General features: G+C 41.1%; 2 protein-coding genes across 2 annotated transcripts; both read left to right on the top strand.

The window, feature by feature from the left end:
• Positions 1-404: 404 nt before the first annotated feature.
• Positions 405-4,380, top strand: LOC117485596 (protein Fer3). The gene is made up of 2 exons (XM_034134190.1): positions 405-1,361; positions 2,332-4,380. The coding sequence occupies exons 1-2, from the start codon at positions 785-787 to the stop codon at positions 2,367-2,369; spliced, it is 615 nt and encodes a 204-aa protein (XP_033990081.1). The 5' UTR covers positions 405-784; the 3' UTR covers positions 2,370-4,380.
• A 17,642-nt stretch (positions 4,381-22,022) lies between these two features.
• Positions 22,023-25,802, top strand: twist2 (twist-related protein 2). Its single transcript, XM_034134482.1, has 2 exons — positions 22,023-22,732; positions 25,243-25,802. Exon 1 carries the CDS (start codon positions 22,204-22,206, stop codon positions 22,696-22,698), a length of 495 nt encoding a protein of 164 aa, XP_033990373.1. The 5' UTR covers positions 22,023-22,203; the 3' UTR covers positions 22,699-22,732; positions 25,243-25,802.
• Positions 25,803-26,573: the final 771 nt, after the last annotated feature.

Below are 26,573 nucleotides of genomic sequence, written 5' to 3'. Positions count from 1 at the left end.
CCTCCATTCAACCTCGGAACGAGCTGGCTTATTTGATTAAACCCCGTGCGTAATTACAGTGTGCGTCCTCTCCATGGTTTGCCATTTACTCAGTCATATCATTTGCACAGAAGCGCATTAAATGTGGCAACTAGACCCAGAATGATGTGGGGCGAGCTGTGGCGATCCTGCTGGAATATGCTGCATCCTGCATTGTGGTATCAGTGTGCAAGAAATGTCTAGACCAGAATAAACCCAAAGGCAAAACATAAGATAACACTCATTTCCCATTAAATCTCGTTACATTTCCCACAAACAAAGGATGCTCATGTGTTCCTGACAGTAGTGTTTGTTGTCAGCTGAGCTTTAATAGATAAAACAGTCCCATTCAGAGGCCACCGGGTTTGCAGTGGCCTGCTGCGCCATAATGCTCGGCACAAGCCCTCCACTATATACGGAGTGTTTTTTGTCAATATTAGCGGGCCTACTTGAGGGGAAGTTTATAATTGGACACGTGTTTTCCCCGCTTTTTTGTCGTTTGGAGATCAACTGATTCTTTTGTAATGCGTTTTTAAAGCAATGAACGATCCACAAGGAGGGGTAAAGTGTTCTTAAGAGCTCCCTTTCAGCCTTTAGAATTGGCCAGAGCAACCCGCCGAGAAACATGGAGGCCCTGGAAGTATTTAATCCGGGAGATGTGCCCATGTGGGTGTCACACGGCAGAGATTCAGGCACATGCAGGTAGACAGTATCGAGAATCTGCTGTGTGCCTTCAGAGACTGGGAAAGATCGTATCATTTTAAATATGGAGGACGTGCTTTTTGACTTGGATCAGGATGGCACTACTGATTATGCATTTTGGGGACAAATGGACCAAAACTTCCAGTTCCAGAGCCAGCTGGACACCTTCCTGCTGGACTACAACTCCGCCGGCCAGCTCTCACCCTGGCCCAACTTCGGCAGTCAGTCCATGTTCCCGGACGCACAGCTGACCTTAACCGACCTCGACGCGCAGTCTCCGGGGGAAGACGCGTGCGCTGAAGGGGAAACGTCCTCCATGGACGACCCCCTGGAGGTGACCAAGCACAGGGCGCGGCGCCTCTCTTCTCACCCGCCCTATAAGGTGCAGCGGCACGCGGCCAACATCCGCGAGAGGAAGAGGATGCTGAGCATCAACTCCGCCTTCGAGGAGCTGCGCTGCCACGTGCCCACCTTCCCCTACGAGAAGCGGCTTTCCAAGATAGACACCCTGAGGCTCGCCATCGCCTACATCGCCCTGCTGAGGGAGATCCTCGTGTCGGGCTGCGACCCCAAGTCCTACGTAGACGACTGCATGAAGAGCGGCTACAAGAATCACACCAACGCCATCTGGAACACAAGCGGTGAGCTGATGCCCTTCATTACAGCCCATAATAAAACTATCATTAGCTCATGATGGAGATGTAAGGTGCAGACATGATCAGAGTAATGTTAAGCCTGACTTCAGACCATTTAAATGTGCTGACAGGACTCAGAGCATTATCTGCCTTTTATTTTAATATGGTAATTCATACAGGTTATTGCAGAATGTTTGGAAATTGTTTCAAGAGTTTCTTCACTCTCCAGAATATTGTCGTTTAGGCCTACCATATATATTTAAAGAAAAACGTTATTTTTTGTAACTAATTATGTCCGGAGAAATAAGACAGAATTATAAGATTAAAGTCAGAATTCTGAGAAAGAAAAGCCATGATTCTGACTAAAATCTCAGAAATCAGAATTTTCTTTTTCTTTCACTTTTGGTCAGATCTCCAAAATAAATCACATGTTGCCCTAATCTTCTTTCATACACTTTCAATTTATCCCACACATTAACAAAAGTCCTCTAACAAACACACATAACATACCTGATATTTAAAGCCAAATATAACTTAACATCAATATGACAGAGGACATGATTAAAGTATTTCTGATTCTGACATAATCACATACAGCAAATAGCTCCATGTACACCATGGACACAGAGACAAGTGCTTAGTTCACCCTTAGTCTTTCATTGAGAAATAATGTTCATCCAGAACAATAAGAAATTGTTGTTTTTCACAGTTATTGACTTGAAGCAGCTTGCTGTGTGTTTGCTGCTTCCTTTAATCCCCAGGTGTGTTTTCCTCGGGCATCAACCTCATTTGACAGAAACACAATCATCAGTATTCTTACTAGCTCCATGCCATTAACTAATTCTGTGGGAATCTGCTCTGAAGCCTCATTATGAGAGTGAGTGTGTCCCCATTCTCTACCTCCAGCCCTAGGACTTGTTAAACAGTCATTAAAATGTAACTAAACTTATGTCCTGTTTTTGTCTCCATCTCTCAGACCTGACAGCCCGCCTCTCTTGGATAAAGTGGGATTAACTGAGGAACATGGGGGCGCCCTGAGAGGGGAGATGGCAGCGGGGGGAGGTTCAGATTGGTTTCTCTGTCCCTCTCTGTCTAGATGTCAAAGAAAGGCGTTCGTCCCGCATGACCGACATCTGCAGACTTCTCATCGGGTCACACACCTCAGGCTTTTCTAAAACCTCACCCCCCGTCCTCCGTGGCTTTTAATATTCTAATTTATTGTTGACTGGTTAATTGAGAGCCATTGTTTCTGAGGCCAGGGGGGGGGGGGGGAAGAGGGTGGGCATTGTTTGCCCAAATAGATGGCACTTGTTCCAGAGGGAGAGGGGCACACTGGCACAAGGCTGAATGGACTTCCTGAGGGCTCATACTTCTGCATGAAGCAACTGAAGTGTTTTCTGGACTCGCGCTCATTAGTGTGCGAGGCAATGTGTTAAAAAGAGCCTTGATCATGTAAATGAGACAATGGGCGTGAGAAGCAGATCAGCGCGATGTGTTTTAGCATGTCAGGTGCAAACATGGCAATAAGGCTAGTAGTGTTTCATGTGAAAACTCTAAAATCTCTTGTTTTATTTATTTATTTATGTATTCCTTATTTTGTGTATTTATGACAAAATACTTTTTCGGACATGTATTTTTTAACATATGTTGATTATTTAATTTCTTTTTATTGTGAGTTATTGTACATTTTAAGCTATTTCATACTATGTAAAAGTGTATTTATTTCTTAAATGAATCAGCACAGAAAAGTTGATGTGGTAATTGAATGTATTTGTGATCAATGATCATTTCTCAGGATCATAAAAAGCAATTTTTCTCCACTTTGGTTTTCTATCTTTTTGAATTAAGGATTGTATATGTTTCAGGGGTTAGTCAAGCACTTACATGTCATCTCTCTCTGTCCCTGATTTCTCTTCCTGTTAGTATTATGGATGAATCAAAAATGACACTTTGGATGAATATTTGTATTCATACCAGGGTCTTAGTTACAAAATATCCAGGTGTCATTCCTCAGAGGGAGCTGAAACTACTGCTGCACTATAACGGCATGACGGATCAACTGCTGGCTGAAGTCTATTGCTTATTATTTAAGCTCCACAAAGGCAACCCTTAGCTAAAAAAAGTAGATTTACATTTAAAACACAGCCTATGGGGAATATAGAGATGGTTTAAAAATGATGTAATGGTAAATGAAATCTGGATGAGATTGCAAACCCTTTTTTTTCATAAAGCTACATGTAAAACAAGACTTATAGTGTCCCCCTGTGTTTGTGCTTTATCATGGCTCACTGCTCTAACAGGTGTCACAGGTGTTGTTATCACTTCTTAATACTGTGCACCTGTTTTATGTAAGAAACAGGTTGTGCCGAACAACATAATAAAAGTATAATTTAGCATAGGATGTAGACCTCAAATAATATTCTTCAAGTATTTTCAATTGTAGCAATCAACTAATTGAAAGAGAACTCTGTGGCACTGTGGCTCTCAGTGACCCCTGGGTCCCCCTGGTGGAACTAGTTGGGTGAAAATTAATAGCTTTATGAGCTGGGCTTCACAATGAATGCTTCATTAACTGTTGTCTAATATTATTTAAGATCTGTGATTTAGGGATTAATATATGCAGGTGGCACATGTGGCACACACATAGTTGAAAAATAAACCACTTATTGCTACATTTAAAACTCACAAACAAGTACAAAAAAGTACGGAGCTCTGGAGGGTTCATAGAGAGAAAGATAAATGCCACGTTTTATTAATTTGTGCGCACGAGATGTAATTCGTGGCCTCAATTTAAATAAAACGAGGCCACGCTTTATTAATTCGTTCGCACGAGATACTTTCTCGTGTGCACGAGATACCTTTTCGTGCGCACAAGATACTTTCTCGTTCGCACGAGAAAGTTACTGGTGCACCAAGTAGGAAGTGGAGCGCACAGGAGACAACCGTTTCATTGCAGACTGTTATGTTTATGTGGGGAAATGACAGTGCATACATTATTTGAGATATATTTAAAACTCGGACTTCATTTTAGGGACATTTCTATGGGCTCAGAACAGTCTCATAATACACGCATGCACACAGAAGGATTCACACTTGTATTTCATGATCCACAAAAGGATTCACACTTGTATTTCCGGATCCACACTTGTGTTTTTCAATGCACACACAAATGTGTTCCGTTTCATATACATGTAAATAAAATCCAAATACAGAAAAAAGTTTTACATATGTATTTTTGATCCTCACATATTTGTTTTCCGTTTAAATCCCCTGAACCTGCAAACACAAACCGCTTTCTGTGCATGGATTGCTCTGCATTCGTGTGTGGGTTTTTTGAGACTCCCCTGACGGTCACCCGATTCGTACTTGTAATTTTTTCTATCTATAGCCAATCAGATGTCTCCTCAATTCTAAGCCAATCACATGAGCGCGCCCCCACGAGGGTAGATTTCTTGCGTTCATGTCACTTCATATACGCATTTTGCGTAGTCCGGAGCAGGGTTTCCGCGGACAGAATTTAATTTTACCGGACAAATTTGAAACTTACCGGTCATGTTTCAATAATAATAATAATAAGAATTGTGTAGCAGCGTTTCCGTTAGGTAATTACCGGACTATGACCGGATAATAACACGGGAGTAAGGATCATCTCTTTTCCTCTCTCCCTCCCTCTCTCCTGACAGCCCGTCAGTTTCTCATGCAGCTCGCTAAAACTTCACTCGCGTTTATGTCCATATCGATCAGATCCAGCTCTCCTGATCGGCCTTTATAGAGAGCACCGATCAAACTATTAAGAGTGAATATCGGCCGATAATGACCGGCGGGGCTCCCCCCGTTGACAGTTCACTGTCTAGCACTGGCTTCGTAGTGCACTGATCGATTAGGCTAAGCTAACCTGTAGCTGCTCCCTCCACACTCACAACAACTTCATACAGACATAAATAAAGCAGCTGATCGCCATACAGGAAACACACATTTAAAACAGTTTTGCCTGCCGTTTTTGTGTACACAAGCATTCATTAATGGTTCGGAAAGTGGCACTGTACCTTAATAATATAAAGGCTTGTATTTGCGTGCATTTCCTGATCGGAAAGTGGTAATGTACTGAGAGTGGAGGTGTCCTGAGATTAGCGCCTGCAGGCAGGCTCCATGGACCTGTCAGCTCCGGACAGCGCAAAATGCGTACATGAAGCGCTACGTCATGAACGCAAGAAATCTACCCTTGTGGGGGCGCGCTCATGTGATTGGCTTAGAATTGAGGAGACATCTGATTGGCTATAGATAGAAAAAATTACAAGTACGAATCGGGTCACCGTCAGGGGAGTCTCAAAAAACCCACACACGAATGCAGAGCGATCCATGCACAGAAAGCGGTTTGTGTTTGCAGGTGCAGCGGTTTTAAACGGAAAACAAATATGTGAGGATCAAAAATACATATGTAAAACTTTTTTCTGTATTTGGATTTTATTTACATGTATATGAAACGGAACACATTTGTGTGTGCATTGAAAAACACAAGTGTGGATCCGGAAATACAAGTGTGAATCCTTTTGCGGATCATGAAATACAAGTGTGAATCCTTCTGTGTGCATGTGTGTATTATGAGACTGTTCTGAGCCCATACATTTCGGCCAGAGGTGTAGAGCTATTTGTTTAAGCACCGGATTCGCAAAACAGGAGAGTCTGTGAACCAGTCTGTCTTGATCTATGAATTCATGTCCGTGACTCTCACAGTATGTGCTATCTGCGTTTTAGATGTCCGGTCACCAGGGCGCATGATGTGTAAATAACCCAATTTGTGTTCTGTGAAACTGAAAAGGATATGACATTGTTTTTGTTACTTTCGTTGCAGTTGTATGTCTTAAATGTCATTTAGGTTAACTTCCTGTTTTATTTAGATGCTTTTATTTTGAAGGCGAGTTTACGCTGTTGACAGGAAGTTGTTGTTGCTATGGAAACGTGAAATGCTACGTGTGTGTGTGTGTGTATGACATTTCACTCATTCCATATAAATATTAATAAAATATGAACTAAAATTAGTACTTATTCATGCTTTTAAAAATGTAGTTAAGCATTACTGGCTTAATGATAGCAGTCCTCTGTACAGTATTTAAGAGAAAGAAGTAAAAACAAACATCAAGTATGCAATGATTTGTTTATTATTATTATTATTTTTAAATAATATTAATACAACTCTGCAAACTCTTTTGAAAATAAGGTTTAAAGCTCCAGAGCCAGGTTTTTCTGATCAAATTACATAATTGTCCATTTATTTACTTTATCTTTTAATGTATTCAAGAAACCAACCACATGATACAGTATGGAAATTCAACGTCACCTGACCCCATGAAGTATTTTCTAGCCATCACTGTGAGATCGTGCCCAGTGGAGAAACAGCTCTGAATACCATTGAGATGAGATATGATTCAGCAGAGCGGAACATTTTGCGGGCCAGAATGAGTAACACTCCTGCAGTCTGTGCTCTGCATCAGGATCCTTCAGTTTATTGATTTAACATCAACTGACAAACACTGTGAGGCTGTCCTGCCATCGGCCGGCAGGTGTGTTTATCATGTTGGTGAAATTGTGGAGTCTGGGCCTCGCACTTGTAAATATAATTAGTGCATCACATCCTGTTGGGAGTACATGGGTCTGGATGGAGGATATCTGAAACAGCCTTGTGCAAAGGTCAGAAAGCAGTCAAATTGAAAACTTTGTGGCAAAAAGTTGATATACAAATCCATGTTAAATCATGTAGTGTCCTTTAAAATTGCTTATTTACTTACCACTTACATTTACTTATGGAAAATGGTGAAAGGTTGTTCTTCTGGGTGAGCCAATAGACAGTGTTTCAAATGGAAAATATTGCTTCTGTATCACGTGTACCCAGGACAGCGAGAGACACATCTCACCCTAACAGCAACATGGAACAACTCTAAGTCTATTTGAGGATGTGAAGTTTAACTTCAACAATCCTAAATCCTTCAATGTACAAGGGATGCCAACTTAAGACCGGGTGTGAAGGGCTCTTGATGATCAATGATATACCCTTTAACCCTTCTATTGTCTTCGTTCCCCCCCCCCCCCCTTACTTTAGTGTTCGCGGTCAAATTTGACCGGTCCTGTTTTAACTGCTATTACATTAACACAAAAACCATTAATCATCACCAAATTTCATTTAACACCCTTTCAAACTGTACATATTGTATCAGACTACTGGTATACATGAAAAACTGCAGTAAATATACAAAGAACAGACACTGAACATGTATTGCGTGTGCCAGGTGTGATCCATGTGGGGGGATGGGCACATAAGAGCGGGAAATGTGTGAAATTGTTCTGTGTGTGTGTTTGTGTGTGCCAGGTGTGATTCACATGGGGGGATTGGGCACATAAGGGGGGAACACATTTAGAGTATGTGTGTGTGTGTGTGTGTGTGTGTGTGTGTGTGTGTGTGTGTGTGTGTGTGTGTGTGTGTGTGTGTGTGTGTGTGTGTGTGTGTGTGTGTGTGTGTGGGTGTGGGTGTTTGTGTGTATGTTTTATCTGATCCGGATGGTTACTAATTCCTTTTCTTTATGGCGGTCATTTTGGACCGGGAACACCATGGGTGTTACAAAGTTGACAAAGTAAAGACCCCCTTTACACGAGAACGAAACGGCTTGTATCTGCATAGTTTCTCTTGCGTATAGCCCTATTATTTACACGAGGCCGTAACAAAACGATAGAAACGGACCCCACAAACGATAACGGGTCCCAAGGTGGATAGATTTGCAAACGAAACGCTATGGGGGGTCAAACGGCTCCGTGTAATCGCCTCTATACGATCATTTCCTGATTAAATAACGATAGCCCCACCTCTCCCCGCCTCTGCTGCTCACTGCTGTAGCATGGCCAGTAGCTACTGTCAGTAGCTACTGCTAGTGCTACTGCTACTGACCATGCTACAGATGTTAGTACAACATCTACAGCTCGACCATGCTACAGATGTTAGTGCAAAATCTACAGCTCCTCTACCATAACCATCAGCAACAAGTGGACATGGAGAATTACATGAACTACTACATGTTGCTAAATCCACCACAAAACATAAACAGAAGGGTAGCCATGGCAACCATGCTCCGGGGTCTTCTTCGCTGCTTTTGGTGTATTTTGTGGCGGAAGTTACAGCGCCACTTACAGTCCCGGCATATGTACTACAGCGTGTCCAGCGCTTTCGAGCGGTCTCGTGTGGAAGTACAGCGCCACTTACAGTCCCGGCATATACTACAGCGTTTCCAGCGGCCTCGTGTGAACAGACACGTTAAATTAAATGAATGCATGTGAACGGAAGACCTTTTTGAAAACGCATACTGTGCATAAACGCAAACGTTCCTGTGTAAAGGCAGCCTAAATCCTCCAAAATTCAATGAAAGTGGTGATCAGCAATTTTATATGTTCAAATGTCTAATGTGAAGGATATGATAAAGCCTTAATGCAATCGAATGTAAAACAAAAAAGTTATGATTGATGAAAGTAGTAAATCGGTCAGATTTGACCCGAAGAAAAGGAGGGTTAAGTTTCTCTTCCCAAAACTAAAACTCTCAAGATGTTGCATTTTGAATATAGAACATCCATACTTCCATCGAAAAACATAACGCACTATAATAACCCACATAATCGTGAGTCAGGGTGAAATGGTACAAAAGGCAAGAAATCAAATGTAGGGAGGAGGTCATGTTGGAAGGGTCGGCCCAAAATTACCCAGGAAACAGCTGTTTCAGTCCCGTGTGAAACCAGAAGTCAACATTGACTTATTTGTTTCGTATCTTCGTAAACTTAACGAACTAATCTTCAAAGCATATTCTAACCCACACCACTATCTTTACTTAAACCTAGCCAGGTAGTTGTGTTGTCTAAACAGCTTCTGCACTGCAAGGTCCTCCTGTAGCTGGAATTTGGTAGAATACACAAAAAAAAAAAAAAAGAATCATGCGAACACACAAGTATCAGGGTATGTTGCAAACAATATTTTGACAGTACTTTACAAAGCAGACTTTTACAGAGGGATTGTCTCAATACTGACGGGGTTGGTCTGTGTTCTGCTGAAAATTCTCAAACTGCAATAGTTAAAAAAAAAAAAAAAGTATTCAAATTCTAAAAACACAAAAAACGTCAACATATTATAACAAGCAATATGTTAATCAATAGCCTAGTTAAGTGTGACAGTGTATATTTCTAACCAACACACTCTCACTCCCTAAACGTCCAGGAGCGACGCTTGGTCAGGGTCCCGTGGCGTGCAGTTGTGACGCGCCGAGGCTCCTTCAGCTTCATAAACGGACGCAAAGAGCTTTCAACTGATTGCAATGTATTCCCATCGGCGGCGGTATTTGACGCTCAGGGAAGCACCGCATCCGTTTATGTCGGAAACTATTCTTTTACCGTTCTGTTTTAATTTCACAATAAAGTTAGTAGTAATATTTTGTTTTGATATTGTTTTTTATTAACTACTAGACCGCTGGGTCATGTTAAGACCATCTTTTCTGTGTTGCTGTGGGTTTTTTACATCGCTTTTGTGTTACAAATATTAAAACAATAACTAAATATATCTGTCGTAAACTAAACCAGAAACAGCAGTATATTTTATTTTGTTAACACTTTAAACTTGACAGCTTTTTAACCCAAACCACCTACTGATTAAAGCACGTTATTACACGTTTAGAGTAATTGCAATGCAGGTAGATTGTGTTGCTTTTTAATGACTGTTTTAAAATGCCTTTTTCTTAATATCTTTCATTTTTGTAAAGCACTTTTGAATGTGTTATATTTTATGAAAACATTTAAATATTAAGAGTATATGCAAAATAGGAGGAAAGTAGAAGGTCAATGATAGAAATATAGAATAGACAATATCAAGAAGATACTGTAAATGGTATCTAGAATAAAACAGTTTAGTGCCGGATGTACAAAGATATTAATAGGAGGATGTGCAAAACAGACAAACTAATTAGGCTTTATTTAAACATTAAATAATACTTTAGGTTAAGGTCTTCTTTTAAATACATGTAAGCAAAAAGCTTTGGGGGTATCTATATTAAGCCTACTTAACGTTTAATATTTTTGCATGGTTTGTTTTGGGACTTGACAATCAACTTTCCTGCAATGTTAACTATGTTGAAGCACTTATTTTAACTGATATTATACATATTTATTATACTCTTATAAGTTGTATGTAGATAGAATAAGAAATGTGCAGAATATGACAGTTTAATGGTGGAGGTATACACATATTGATAGATCTCTTGTTGAGGAACCTATGACCCAAGTTTGTCATCATTGCATAACTACACCGTAGTTGTGTATATGATATTTCAATAAACCTTTGAAAATCTTGAAATCTTGAAAGGGATGTGCAAAATAGCCATTATATACAGTTTTTGATGAACAATTAGAGAATAACGAGTAATGAATATGCTTTATATGGATCTGCAGATACATTTTTTGTCTTCTCAAGCACCAACTATCAAATATCTCGCCTGATTGTTTGCACTTGGCAATCACCTTCACTGAATTTTACTCAGGTGTAACTAAAGTCTGATTTAAGGGTTGTTTATATTTCACATCATTAATCCAAATCTGTAAAGTAACTAAAATAAATGTAGTAAAAATACCAGGTTAACCTTAAAGAAAGCCCTCAGGATTATAAAAGACCCCCATCACCCCAGCCACAAACTGTTCTGTCTGCTGCCGTCTGGCAGGCGGTACTGCAGCATCAGGACTAAAACCACCAGACAGCTTCATCCCACAGGCCAGAAGACTATTAAACACCTGAACTTTGAAACAACATCCATAACATTCATCTGGCTGCTACTTAGAAATTATTTGTCTAATATAACATATTCCAATCACTTGTATATAGACTCTTATTGCACTATTTAACTGTTTACTATTTTACTATTTTTCTTTTTGTATTTACTTGCACTATTTTTTCTGTGTATCTGTTTAATTGTGTTGCACTGTTGGAGGAGCCTGTGCTCGAGTTCGAGTCTTGATTTGGATAGTGTGCCGTCGATGGGTTTCATTCCATTTTAAAGTGCTGTTTGACGCGGTGTAAACTTCGCGCACTGCCACTCCAACATCCAATCACAGAGCTTGAGAACTAATCACGGGGTTTTTCAAACAAAGCGCATGGTGTAGTCCTAAACGATAGCTGGGGATTCTGGGTAGTGTAGTGTCTTCTGCCATCCTAAACCCCGAAAAAATATTTGTTTCTCCGAATCAAAGGGGAAAAACACAAAAGCATTGCACACAATTTAAACCAATCAATGTTGTGTAATTAACAAGGATAATCTGGTGTTTTTGAGTTGATGAGTAGTGCAGATATCACTGTAAAATCAATCGACAGTAAGGAGAATAGTTACTTCCGGGTGTAAAATCCTCCGTTATCCAATGGGAATGGACGCTCACATTGCCTTTAAAGTGGACCTATCATGCTATATTTGAATAATATAGTGTAGGACCATACCTATATAAGGCATATTTATACTTTTTTTTTTTCAAAATACCAAACAGATCATGCATTTTAGCCATGCCTCATTTCGCTCAATAGAGTGGCGAAGTCACGCCCACTTACTTCCGGGTAATGGGACCTTATTTCGGAAAAATTATGCATTGAAGTCAATGGGGAGAGAAAACGTATCTTTCGATCCCGTTTGAATTGTGCCATGAATTACACATATGATGTTTGTCAATCTTAAAAAATAATTTCCATGTCAAAAAAGTCACAGTTTGTCGTAAAACTGTTGAAATATAAGACTATGAAAAATACGTAACTAGAAAGACTACAAATCCCAGAGTCGCGTAAGTGATGTCACAATTGTTTTCCTCCACCATTCAGATACCTAAGATCAGCGCAATATAGATATAATCTATCTATATGGCGCTGGCTAAGATAAGATAACTTTAACAAGATGCCTGTGTGCTTAGTACCAGGTTGTTATTATACCAGCAATGGGTCTTGCTCGTTCTTTTGCTTCCCGTCTGATGAAACGACCAGGAGTGGCTTGATCAAGTTAGCTACCTAGCTAGTAACTAGCACGTTAGTTAGCATTACAGCCTTGTCATTTTTATTAGCCTTAACATGAAGTAACATTAAGTCACCCAAAATGTTAAACAGTAAGAGTAGTAGTCATATTTCGTGAACCCTTTGAATAGTACTGTCACCGGTGTGATCATTCTATAATACACCATTTAAGCCCGGGGGAGAAATGCTAACGCTAACGTTAGCATCGGCGATCTTCTCTACTTCATGCTATCTGCACAAATGGTTGACATTAAACATTAAAACGACCAGGCAGTTCAGAGAGAATCAAAGGAAGGCAGGCAGGCAGCTTTGCATGACATTCTTCAGGACGTGTTTCATTGTGGTGATAGTGAGGATAGTAAATCGTTTTGTTGACAAGACAGTAGTGACGGCCATCTTGGTGACGTCACGTGTGTTGTTGACCAGAGATGTAGTTCATTGAGTGTTTCACACAAACAAATGTGTTACTTCACAGTTTTACGACACATTTTTTTTTTTTTGACTTGCAAAATTATCTTTTAAATTGACAAACATCATATGTGTAATTCGTGGCACAATTCCCTGAGCGTCAAATACCGCCGCCGATGGGAATACATTGCAATCAGTTGAAAGCTCTTTGCGTCCGTTTATGAAGCTGAAGGAGCCTCGGCGCGTCCCAACTGCACGCCACGGGACCCTGACCAAGCGTCGCTCCTGGACGTTTAGGGAGTGAGAGTGTGTTGTTCTAACAGCAACAACCTGTGTTGGTTTCTCTTTCTGAGAAGTAAGGTTTTTCTAATTATGTAATAAAGTTCATAATCCGCACACACAAGTGAATACATTCCGTAAAACGGACTAACCCAGACAACTTACAAAAAAGAAACTACCAAAAAAATATGCTGACTCCCCAGAAGCCTTGCACACCGCCCTCATCACCATGGTGACCCGGTGTGTTGGCACTTCAATAGCTGTGAAACTCTAGTTAAACAGCTCACCTGTTTTCCTCATTACGTCTCCTCTTCACAGACCCACGCTCCTCACCTCGGAGCAAACAGCTCAGGTCAGAGTGTGTGAAGGAGAAATGCGGTGTCGTCTTTACAATATGTCCCAGTGGGCCTGCCCTCAGGGGCCCAGGAACAGTGGGGGGCCACGCATTTGAAGCCTTCTCAGATGAGCACTGGAACATCCAATAATATCCTCCTTGGATTAGAACGGGAGCCCTCCTGGTGGCTGTAGCAAACACACTGTGTGGAGAGAGATACACAGCGTCAGCTTTTCTGTCACTGAGGTGTTTGGAGTGGGAGCTAAAGAGCTATCAGGGTTAGCAGTGAATGAAAACACACACCACATTACATTTAAGTTGATGCTTTTATCCAATGCAACTTGTATTAAGTGCCAACAACCAGGAACATTACCTTTCAAAAGGCCAACCCATTATACTGCATTGGCCAAGGTGCAGGAAGGTGGGTGGGTCTTATGTCTGCGATGGAAGATGTGTTGATGTCTGCTGTCCTGATATCAATGGATATCCTTGCTCCACCATTTTGGAGCAAGGATAGCAAACAGGCATGTTTTTTTTCTGGGTACCTGATGTCGCTGCCCGATCCGTATCAGAACACCAATTTGCTCTGAGCATGAGCGAAAATGCAGCTACTTCCTGTCACCACTCTTTTCTTATGGCGTTGTTGAAAAAGTACTGATATCAAAGAATAGTCTCTTCTCCTCCCCTACACCTTGCCTTGCCTTGCTTTCTCCTCCCCTGATATAACCTTGTAATCACTTTCTACACATTACATTACATGTCACTTGTTAGACGCTTTTATCCAAAGCGACTTACATACTCAATACTGTGGACAATCCCCATAGGAGCAATTTGGGGTGAAGTGTCTTACCCAGGGACACAACGACATGCTGACTGCAGTGGGGTTTGAACCTGTGCCCCCCTGATCCGAACACCAACGCACTAGGCCACTGCGCCACACGCCTCCCTACACCAAAGACTTAATTTTGAGTTAAATGTATGTACCCTTTGTCTTTCAGATACTGGAACATTACAACATCTTTTCTTTCTTGTGGTATAATTCAAACATTTTGTTTTTGAAACAGTTGTTCAATAAAGTTATTTTGAAAAATGTTCACTTGATATCATGGATTTATGTGCGTGTTTTCTTAAATACAGAAAAGGCAAGCTTGAATTGAAATCACTTCTATGACATAACTAGTCCATCCAAAGCTAGCATTTATTTATTTAAATCCCATAAACTGTTTCGACCTGCTTGAGTATCAAAGGAAGTAGTTGCATATTTGCACATGGGCAAAACAAATCGGGTTTCCGGTACGGATTGCGTAGTGACAACACGGTCCTACTCTAAATGAGACAGTAGCGAGGGAACGTGCTGGATTGTAGGGTTTGACCAAGTCCTGGATATAGGAAGGACCCTATCTATTAACAGCATGGTAGGCCAGTACCAGTGTCTTGAAGCAGATATGGGCAGCCAGTGATGGGAGCGGAGGAGATGTGTATTGTAGGAGAACATAGGTAGGTGGAAAACTAGTCCAGCTTTTGCATTCTGAAATTGCTACAGAGGACGGATGGCGCTTTTTTGTGGACCAGCCAGGAGGGAGTTAGGGTTAGGGTTATATATAATTCTGCCTGTTTTGGCAGCATAGAGAATTGCCTCATAGCTTAAGGATAAACAAACAGTCCACTCTTTAATAGGGCTGATGGTGTTGTTGGTGACACAGGTGACATTGAGAGTGACAGTAGACTGTAAGTGCCACCCCTGTGTTGACATCCGGTGATCTTCACCCTCATTGTTTGCAGCCCAATCAGCAGAACAAACAGCACTACTGTTTGCCCAGCCTCCTCCAAACAGCCCCAGCTGAGTCTAACCCAGGCTGCCCTGCACCCCTGCACCTGGCTGCAGCATCGCCCTGCGAGCCCTGGGCCTACCGTCATGCTAACCTTGGCACCAGGGTCACAAGTGCACCGCTAATTACGCAACACTATTTGCGCACGAGGCTGCCCCATCAGGCCTCTGTCATTTGTTCTGCAAATTTACTCTGACCCTTTCGACAAGACCTCCCCCCGTCCTTTCCTTCAAGTTGGGCCTGGTTAAAGTTCACATTCTGGAAGTACATACATAATGAATATAATTGTGTTATAGCCGACATAATTGCTCCGGCAACACTGTTTTTCGTTACTGTCAAGTCAATGAAGTGCGTTTGAGTTGATCGTGGGTTGAGTTTAAGGCTTACGCCAAGATTTCTCTGTACTTGGACAAAACCGATCATATAAACAATCCACCACTAATAGAATAGAATAGAATCAGAGGGATGAAACCCTCTTTAATGGTCACACATGCAGAGCACACAGAGTGAAATGTGGCCTCTGCATTTAACCCATCCTAGTACCAGGAGCAGTGGGCAGCTAGTGTACAGCAGCCGGGGAGCAATGGGAGTGGGGGGGGAAGGGGGTTGTCCGGTGCCTTGCTCAAGGGCACCACGGCAGGGCCCAGGAGGTGAACTGGGATCTCTCCAAGTAGAAGTCCACACTCCATATTTAGGTCTGTTCAGGGACTTGAACCGGCGCCCCTACGGCTCACAGTCCAAGCCCCTACTGACTGAGCCGCTGCCGGACTGAATACATGTGTGTATACATGAGTGTATATGTGTAGCTCAGGTGGGAGAGCAAGTCAGACATGTATCATGAGGCTTGGATCTAAATATCCTTGTACATGTGTCGAAGTGTGCATAAGGGCCTGTGAAATTTCTATTATGGGTATTTTATAAACATCCTTTGATTTTCCGGTACCTTTTGATGACAGTTACTGTTTTGGAACTCTTACCTAACAGATACAGCATGTGCCTGAACAGACACAGTACTGTATATCATGATTTCTTCATGCACGACTTCTACCATAGAGTGTAAAGCCGCACAGAGCCGCACTTCAAAGCTTGGCTTGTTCATTGGACGGCCATAACTCTATAGGGCAAGATGCAGAGCATACAGGTTCTTGGGGGGGTGGTGGTGGTGGTGGAGTGTGTGTCTGCCCTGTTTCCATCCTCCATCTCCAGATATCAAAGCAAACTCTGACAGCGGGGGTCTCCGGCATCCCGGGCTGCTTTCCACACAGGAGACAAAGCACCGAGCGGCGGGTCTGCATCGTATTAAACAAAGCCTAAATGCTTCAAGCTGTTACACACTCCCCAATGAAACCTTTATGAAAGGGCCCCTAATGCGATTTCAGAAACACCTTGTCATCAGCCCTTTGGGCAGCAGAAAGCACAAGTGTGGATATATGAATGAATGGGCGTTGCTGAAGAACCACTCCATATATGAGTGGAGGTGCCTATGGTTTTATTGCCCAACATGTACCTCTCATGGATATTGCCTGTTGTTTCATTCACTTGAGAAGGCTTTGGCTAAATACAGGTTTTTATAGGGAACACTGCCTGTCACTGATAATGTGAAGCGCCACTTTAGTTATATCACATAAATGAAAGCTTATGTATGTGTTGCGACAAAGCAATTACCACAAAAGACTTAAGTAACAACAAGAAAGAAAACATGGTTCACAAATTATGAAACAGGCTAACTCGCCTCAACAAGCGCTCCGGTCCAAGCTGTGTGCCTCACTTTTTAGTGTCCCCGTTTCCATGTTTCGTGAAGTTTTTGAATGTTTTCTTAATGCTGTGAATGTGTTTTTAAGTTGGTGAAGATGTCTCTTCTTTGCATGTGTTTTGGCACATTTGTGTTTTAATATTTGCATTGTTTTTGAAAGTGCAGCACGTTTCTCCTGATGGAAGTGTTTTCGGCCGTTGTAGGACGTTAGACCATGTACATACATGTCACCATGGCACATGTCGGCCACCGTATGTACCATACCAATAAAGGTAAAAGTCCTAAGGAGTAACTGAGGTGAAGTTGTTGATTTTTTAAAAAAAGGTCCAGATTAGCCTTTATTGGAGAAGGACGGTGTGGAAAGGGGGGGGTGATAGAGGGGATGCCACGCGTTCAGGGGCTGCAAGCCAGATTCCAACCTGCATCCACCGAAGCATATTCAGGCAATTTTTAGTATTCTAAGTTTGTTTGCTGTTGCCTTGATTCATTTTTGTCGCTTTTTATATGTATTTTGTTGCTATTTCCAGTTACTAATTACAACATATTCGACCACTGTGTAAAGCTAATAAGTATGACCCAACTCAGTATAATTCATGCTCAATTTATTTCTTATATCACCTCAAAAATGCTGTGCAATGAGAACCAGCTGGGCCTTTCCTCTGCTGAACATCTTTGGCTCATCTTGAATCAGTTCCTGACACACACACACAGACACGGAAACACAAGTGCATGAATGTGAAGACAGACATAGGCAATGCATTCTAAAATTAGGAGATAGTGTAAACTGTGCATGGGTTTCTAAGCCACACACACACATAGAGAAGCAGACACATTCTGAGGGCTTCATATCCTCTCTCCAAGATCATTCGGGGTGAGCCTCGCAAGTCTTTGTGGGGTTGAAGTCAAAGGTGACCGATCCTGGCCGGCACATGGACAGTCATCATGCAGCCTCTAACAAATCATCTCTCCCATAACTTCCATCACACATCCACAGCCCTCTCTGTCAGATCAAAGCGGGCGGACATCATCACACATCCATACGTTTGGCCTCTTTCCTCTGTTTTCGTCTGCATCCTTCTTCCCTCCAAACCTGGTTTTTATCTCTCAACACCTCTCGGATTCACTTCTTGTCTCGTAACCAATTTCTATTTACGAGGTTGACGTGAGTGCAGAAGGCTCGTGCGTGCATGCCTGGGACAGGGGTGTGTTTTCTGGGGCTGATTCAGGCCGTGCCATAGACTCATGTGGAGCTGCTTTAAAGGTGTCAGACAGGACAGAGGTACGTCATCCTGCAGGGCTGAATTACAACCGGAGCTCATCTTTGATCTGAGAGGCAGGTCCTCCCTCTCTACCTCCCCCCTAGACTCTCACTCTCACTTCATTTTGCTGTGTCTGCCTCTCTGTCTCTTTCTCTCTCAGGGGTTCCTGCGACAACCACAGACACCCAGAATTCCTCTCTTCTCCAATGAGTGTAGGGTGAGACACAAATGAATCACTGACTGACATCCATTGAGGATAACAGAGCCAGTAACCTTCTTCAAAACTGTTTTGCTGAGATCAATGATCAAGTCATGAGGAAGTTTTCATTTCTAATGAACTTCAATGCAAAAGAAACTCAACATTATGTAGATTTTAAACCAAAAAAATGGTTTGTAGACTTGTATAAAGCATAATAGTATCTTATGTATTAGTAGATTATAGTGTATTCATATCCTCTATATAATGTAGATATTAACATTTATATTTTAGGTGTATAACCTCAATATATATTTCTAATGTTGATCTGTGTATATTTAGGTAACATTAAGCTGTCATTGGCTCTTTTCTGCTGTAACAATGTACATCTCCCCTCTGTGGGACTAATACAGGTATTCTGATTCACTGTTTATGTATTCATTATTATGTATTTGTTCTTTCTCTGTACATCCTTTTAAAGGTAGGGTAGGTAAGTTTGAGAAACCGGCTCGAGATCGCTAGAATTTGAAAATACACAACCGGAGAAAATCTGCCACTTCCTTATAGAGCCCCTCCTCCAACACACACTAACGCGCACATGACCAATGAGGGCACGAGATAAGCTTGTGCACAGATGGAAGGCTGACAGGCAGGTAGGCCATCCAGTTATTTTAGCCGGGCCGGCTAAAAGGATTGGTCGTGCTTTTTACAGTATTACGGCTTCCACAGATGACATTTTATTATGGATTTTTTGTCAAAGCACTTAAGATATTCATTGCTATCGGGATGTTAAGAGCATTCCATGGAATATAACAAAAAGTGTATCTTGAGCCGGTTTCTCAAACTTACCTACCCCACCTTTAAAGTATTATTTGTCTATTATTTGTATTTCTTTTTTTTTAATACTAATGTGCAATGCCTTTTTAAAATGCTGCTGCTCTAAGAATCTCCCAATATAGGATCAATTTAAATCTAATCTACTCTATAGGACAACACCGTCTTTGTTGTAGTGCCAGTTTTGCAGGAATGTATGCATATCCTAATGTTGAAGCATTCTCATCGTTTTTCCACACCATGTTTTTGCACGGGAATATGATCAGGTCTGCATTCTAATGGGCTCAAGCAAGCTGTCATCCTCATCATCCACTGTTTGCCTCTTTGAAAACAAGCTTATCATTGCCCAGAGAGAATATACAGTGCAGGGGCCCCTCCTGCTCTTTTTCTCCTCACGGACCCAGACGCTGTGCAGGATCTGCCTCTCTCTGCAGCCCCCTCCCCTGGGCATGAGGCCTCCTGCAGCTGAACAGAGTCAGGAGGTCAGAGGGCATAATCAGGGAGGGTGTGCATGTTCCTCCTTTCGTGAAACGCACTTATTTGAGCATTACTTTCATATTTGCACGTGTGAAACATGACCTGCTTTATAAAGGAGTAGAGCCGTAAAGTGTAACCACCCTGCGACCTGAGGCAGGGTCTGCATAAAGAGCGCTGGCACTGAGAGAAAGTAGAGTGACAGTCACCATTACCAGAGGGAGCCACAACACAAAGCAGAGCGCCGTTTCCTGCAGGCCTGGAGGGGGGGGGGGGGGGGCTTCATGGAAACGCAGCATGTGTCCCAATACCAAGCCAAGCCAGAAGTCTTGGGTTTAAATAATGTTGTGCAACTTTCAGATTTCAGTTCTGCAACATGTACAGAGCAGTGTCCCGGATGTGAACACAGAGCATGAGTCCTGCAGTTTGATGCTTCGTGGGGAGTTGAAGTGTACGCTACAGTGTGAATTAGCTCAATTGCTTCCTAATAAGAGGCAATTACCAGGTGCCATCTGACTCTCACTAACAGTTGAAACATTGTTTTCTTAATCATTTCAGGAACATCATCCTATGTTATGTTTTGTGGGGAAAGAGGCCTATTTTACGAGAAGGTTAAAGATGTATTTTATTAAAACAAGCAAAAGCGATGTCTTTGTGTTCAGATGAAACAACAGACAAGAGAAAGAACCTATTTGCTGGCGCATTTAATTAATGTGCACGATCCCTGCTAAATAAACTAATAAAGTAAATAAAATAAAATAAAAATGAGGGAAATTAAACAGATCGATTCTGGTGTCTGAAAATAAATAAATAAATTGCAAGTAAATAAGTGATTTATTTTCATTTCTGAATAATAACAACAACAACAACAACAACAACAACAATAATAATAATAATAATAATAATAATAATAATAATAATAATAATAATAATAATAATAATAATAATAATAATAATAATAATAATAGACACTTCACCATTCATAAAATACCCTAAAAGATCAAAATGAAAAAACACAAGATATATACATAAGAAAATCTCTTTCTGGAGTAAAAACTCTGATTTGGACTCTGCGTTTTGGCGCTGGATACATTCAGCTTTATAATGTGAGCCACCTGCGCTGTGTGCAGGGAAACATGACAGATGAAGAGGTGGGCCGCTGACATTACGCATGGAGAGACCGTCCAGAGGATTTATCCGCAGAAACCGGAGAGCTGCTCGGTTAGTTTAAGCCTCTTTCCTGTTTGACTTCCACATTATAGGAACTGTGAGAGCGTACACAGCTGATTCGATTAAACATCAAGCGGATAGATTTCGCCAAGTCCGACGCATTTGTGCGTAAATCGCTCTCCAAAGAGCACACACTCCACTGAGGAGGGAAACATGTTTACTGTAAATGGATGGAAAGGCCTGCAAAGAATGGCTGGACTATTGCAAACTTCATATATATTTTTTAAATGTTGTTTACAGTAGTTGATTCGATATGTTTTATTGGCTCGCATTGCTCAACATGTTTTACTTTAATACACGCCCTCAATCTTTATATATATTTATTTGATAAATGTTATTTTTTAGGGAATAATATGACATGTACAGCAATGTTCATTGATGTGCACTGTCCCTTCTAAATAAAAAATAAAAATAAAAATAAAATAAAATAAATAAATAAAATAAAATAAATAAATTAATTAGTGAATGAGTGAATGAATAAATAAATAAATAAATAAATGAATAAATAAATACAAAAAAAAGATAATCAGGCCAATTGAATAAATTGGTGTCCAAGAAAATGGTATTTGATTGAAAAAACATCTTGCAAGTGAGAAATAATATTACATAATAATAGTAATAATAATAACAATAATAATAATAATAATAATATTAATACAATATTTGTAAGATATTACAAATCTTAATTTAGAACTGTTGGTAGTTACACAACCCATAATTCATTATTGGATTAATAGTGGTTTCAATCATTAAAATAGACAAAGACATCACTGGCTCTGACTGCGCGTAAATATATATAAAGATCTGACACATCCCGCAGCTCCTGACAGTAAATACTGCCTTGTTTCAGCTCAATCAGACACATGAAACCCTGACTGCATGCTTATTAGCGGACCAGGACGCGCGCTCTGGCTCCCCCTCCGCCCTGAAAACCCCACCCCTTCTACTCCCAAACCTATTTAGCATCTGAAACCGGGATAAAGTTTCCAAAAACTTTTAAGGAAAAAAGTTCATGCGTGAGGAAAGCGTGCCAACATCCAGTTTGAAAGCAGTTTTTCTTCCACAGCGAGAGGCGCAAAGAGCGAGAATATCATCCTCTCATTTTAACGGATATCTGCATTTTCTGTAACACGGCTTCAAAGGTGGACGGCGTTTTCTCTGCTCTATCCCTGCATTTCTTCAAGAGAGAAATGGAAGAGGGCTCCAGTTCTCCGGTCTCCCCTGTGGATAGTCTGGTGACCAGCGAGGAGGAGCTGGACAGACAGCAGAAGAGCTTCCCGGCGAAGAAGAGACACAGCAAGAAGGGCAGCGAGGACAGTAGCGGCAGCAGCCCGGGCCCCGTGAAGCGGGTCAAGAAGGCGAGTCCGGACAGCAACCAGTCCTTCGAGGATCTGCAGAACCAGAGGTGCCTGGCCAACGTCCGGGAGAGGCAGCGGACTCAGTCTCTGAACGGGGCCTTTTCGTCTTTGCGTAAAATCATCCCCACGCTGCCCTCGGACAAGCTGAGCAAGATCCAGACGCTGAAGCTTGCCTCCAGGTACATCGACTTCCTCTGTCAGGTGCTGCAGAGCGACGAGATGGACCAGAAGATGTCCAGCTGCAGCTACGTCGCGCACGAAAGACTCAGTTACGCGTTCTCCGTGTGGAGGATGGAGGGAGCCTGGTCTATGTCAGCATCACACTAGCAGCCGGAGGGGCTTCACTTACACTGCCAAAAGGGTGGGTACCACAACCTGGAGCAAAGATGATCTCATATTAATATTACATATATATATAGCTTTAGAATGAGCAGACTTTGAAAGTGCCAAAAATAAGGAGAGTCCTAAGAAAAATATTGGAACAAATATTAAATAATTCTTGAAAGGTATGTGGGCTAGCACAATTGAATTTGAGCGAGACTTCCAGATTGTTATCTAATAAAAGGGACTTTTTCCATCCATACATACCTAAAACGTTCGTGCGCAACAGCTGTGCGCGAAAACTTCAAATCCACATGTCCAAAACCTCGCCTGTGCTGCGTGCGCTTGTTATGTGAGTGACATATTTCACACGGAGGCCTCAGCATCTCTCTAGCGCCTCACTCTGCGTCCTGATCCGGATGCTGTGTGCGCGAGGCCTGCTGGGTGACCACCAGAAAACAGACCCATCAGTTCAACGTGGATAGATTCAAGTTAAACCAAAAAATATAGTTATAGTTTACATTCAGTTAATAGAGTAAAATATGAATACACTCAAGTATGAGAAAAAAGGAGTAGGATAGGGGAAGTATCAGGATTAATACAAATAGTTTTGGTTTTACACATTTATAATAAACCTTGCTGACCAAAAAATGACAACACGTTCTATTTTCTGAGCAGAAACGCATTAAATCAGCCAGTTGGGACGTTTGCACTTAATCCCTACTCAATCCCTTTTAACAGCATTTCATAATGAGTGGGGTAAAAGGAAAAAAAAACACCGAAACGCAGCTGTAGTGCCACCACGGGTAATTTATATCCACAATAGAGTGCTTTCCTGCGCGCAGACCGCAGGAATGGGCAGCTCGGCTGGACATGCAAGTTCAAGCCAGTGCAAGACAATACAAAACAGAATCCAGCAATAACAGGCAGGGCTCTGGGCATGATATTTTGAAGATTTGCAGCCTGGTTTGATAATGTCGTGAGAGCAGTGATGCAGCAGGAACTCTGACAGCTGAGAGGACACTTATTTGCTGATTTGATTGAAATTAACGTAAAAAAGAAAAACAAATAAATCAAAGTCAAGCAGCCAGCAATAATATCCTAATAAATTATAACACGACTTGATACATTCTCAGGAAGTTGTCTTTTATAGGTTAGCTAATATGATTTATTTGACGCAACGATGGCTCTTTCAAAATAAAGCCACAGGTATTGTCATTTTAAGATCTAAATTATAACACCATGACATGTTTCATTTAGTCAATTCTAACGAAATTATCTTTTCAAAGTCATGACTTTATTACATTTATTAATTTATTATAGACACAGCTAGTTTTGTCAAAAATAATGGCCCAGGAAGTATAATTAAGCTATTTATTTTAAGATCTATATAACAACATCATGACGTGTTTCATCTTGTCATTTCTCGACAAACTGTCTTTTTGTGTCAGTTTGAGTTTATAACCTAATTCGTTTGACGTCAAATGGCTCTTTCAAAGTAAAGTCAGGTATTGCGATTCAATTTTATTTGTTTAAAGATCTAAGTTATAACATCATGACATGTTTCATTTGGTCAATTCTCAGGAAATTGTAAGTTTGAGTTATTTACAAATGTATTTGATGCAGCAATGGCAGTTTCAACATAAAGGCATATTTGTTATTTAAAGCTTCTTGGTTAGAATGAAGCTTCCCAGGGAAATGGCACACAGTAGGTGACACCAAACAACACGATGGGTTAGAATGAGCAGGGGCAGGGTTTGTTTGGTTCTCATGGGCTGACATGTAGTTAGCAGACCGCCATCAGAGAGGCTTTGTTGTCTTATAAACTAACCCCGGTGCCGTGGTGGGGGGGGACCCATAAGCTTCATTACAGTGATTCCTGTAAGCATAGTCAATTTGAGGGTCTTTTTTCTGGGTTTAATTGACCTCTGTGGAATGTAAAAGAAAATAACAAAGCATGGAGACGTGTAGTTTAGCCCATTATAAAAGACTTTCTTCTCAAAATATGTGGCAAAAACAGAAATGAAACGCTCTAGGAATACGTATTGTTGATAGTATTGCCTGGATTAGAATAGGAAAAAAGTATCAAAATGATGTTATTCATAAATATGAAAAAAGGCCTGTAGAAATAGCATTTACCAATCGTAACTTTACTGCTATATTTCTATTTTGGCTCTTGGATTAATGTTGCTCCGAGGAATTAGATTTTATTGCTTTAGGACTGTCCGCTAATCCACAGCGAAATGAAAACGCGTTCATTTACTCAGGTGTTTCTAACTGAAAGCCAGATAAACTGTGGTTTTCTTTATTTCACTGCAGCTGTACTTCATTCAAATATAAAATGTTCCTGCTTTTCCCTCGCCATATGGTTCTACTCAGCTCGGTGGCTAATAATTGATTCATTAATGACTTCCCACATGCTAAACGAGCCAGTGCAGCTCTAAAAAAACACCAGATTTAGACATAAACACAAATAATTGCGTAAATCTAGTTGGTTTCGATTTATATTTTCCATTGTAATAATTACTTGTGTCTCTTTCTCCATCACAGACTGTTTACTTCTACAAAGTATGAAGACTAAAGGGATTATTGAAGAACTCATGGACCTCAAAGGCACGGCCGAGAGACGTAATGTGACCCACAACTACAAACTCTGTGCGCAGTGTGTGTGTGTGTGTGTGTGTGTGTGTGTGTGTGTGTGTGTGTGTGTGTGTGTGTGTGTGTGTGTGTGTGTGTGTGTGTGTGCGTGTGTGTGTGCGCACATCCATCACACCGCTGCTGACTGTCTGGAGCTGTTTGTGGCAGAAAGAGAGGGGGGGAAATGAGATGTTACAGCGCATATCTCGGCCTGCATTTCAACAGAAGCCACCCTGTAACCGTGTTTCTAGAAGGATATATATATTTTGTTTTGTCAAAGATTTTAAGCCAAATTATAAAATATATATAAATGCATAATTGTACATACCTGTGTAAGTACGCCTATAGCCTGTTAAGGGACCAATGCAATTTTTAGAGTCTTTTGCTGCATGGATTTATTTTACCGACTTTCTTTAGCAAAACTCTGAACTCCATCCAATGTACATTATTGTTTTTGCTTATTTATTAAAATACATATTTTTGAACGAAATATGGTGGATTTTTTGTATTACATTAGGTTAGAACAATATAGCATGTAATTCGGCTGGATCAATTGTGATATTTCAGTGTATTTCTGCACGTTGCCGGTCAATTTCCAAACGAAGTCGATAGTGAAAAAGATCGAGTATTTCGACCAACTGAAAAAATTACTTTGCATACAGGACATTATTTTGAAAGGAAAGATATGATGGAAACATTTTTCTATTCCAAGGGGTTGCTAAATTAGGAAAATAATTACCAACAACACATTTGTGTCACTTCTGGGTGTGAGAACGTTCCCCTTTTCTCCCCTATCCTCTTTGTATGGAAGGAAAATGCCGACGAAAAAAAAGAAAAAAGAACGACCATAAAAAATACAGCTTCATTAAAAGTGGAGGAAATTTGAGCCAGTTTCAAACTCAGCCATATAAACGGCGTGTCCGCTTAAATAACGAGTAATCATTTCAAATGGCGATGGCTTTAACGAGCAGGGAGCCCCAGCAGCCCAGATAAGGACAATAACTCTCAGCTCTAAAACAGGCAGGAAACGGTGGACTGAAGAAATTCCTTTGAATCTGTCCTGCTCACTCTTAAAACATTAACATTGTTTACATCTCGCTTTCCCAGACGTGGTTAGATGCAATCTGAAGGCTGAAAGGAGGTCATTGTTAGCGCGGGGCTGCTAAATGCTAGGCTGACTCTCTGTTGCTGTTTCAGCTCAATCTCTGCTCTCAATAGCTTAATCATTTTATCACCAGCAAAAC

Source organism: Trematomus bernacchii, unplaced genomic scaffold (genome assembly GCF_902827165.1).
Source record: "Trematomus bernacchii unplaced genomic scaffold, fTreBer1.1, whole genome shotgun sequence".
In the NCBI taxonomy this organism is placed as follows: Eukaryota; Metazoa; Chordata; class Actinopteri; order Perciformes; family Nototheniidae; genus Trematomus; species Trematomus bernacchii.
This window is presented reverse-complemented; position numbering and strand designations above follow the sequence as displayed.

Excerpts from the sequence above, each read along its gene's own strand:
- LOC117485596 (XM_034134190.1), top strand. The coding sequence starts at position 785 with ATGGAGGACGTGCTTTTTGACTTGGATCAGGATGGCACTACTGATTAT. Across the intron at positions 1,362-2,331 it reads CGCCATCTGGAACACAAGCG|ACCTGACAGCCCGCCTCTCT; the intron begins GTGAGCTGATGC and ends TCCATCTCTCAG.
- twist2 (XM_034134482.1), top strand. The coding sequence starts at position 22,204 with ATGGAAGAGGGCTCCAGTTCTCCGGTCTCCCCTGTGGATAGTCTGGTG.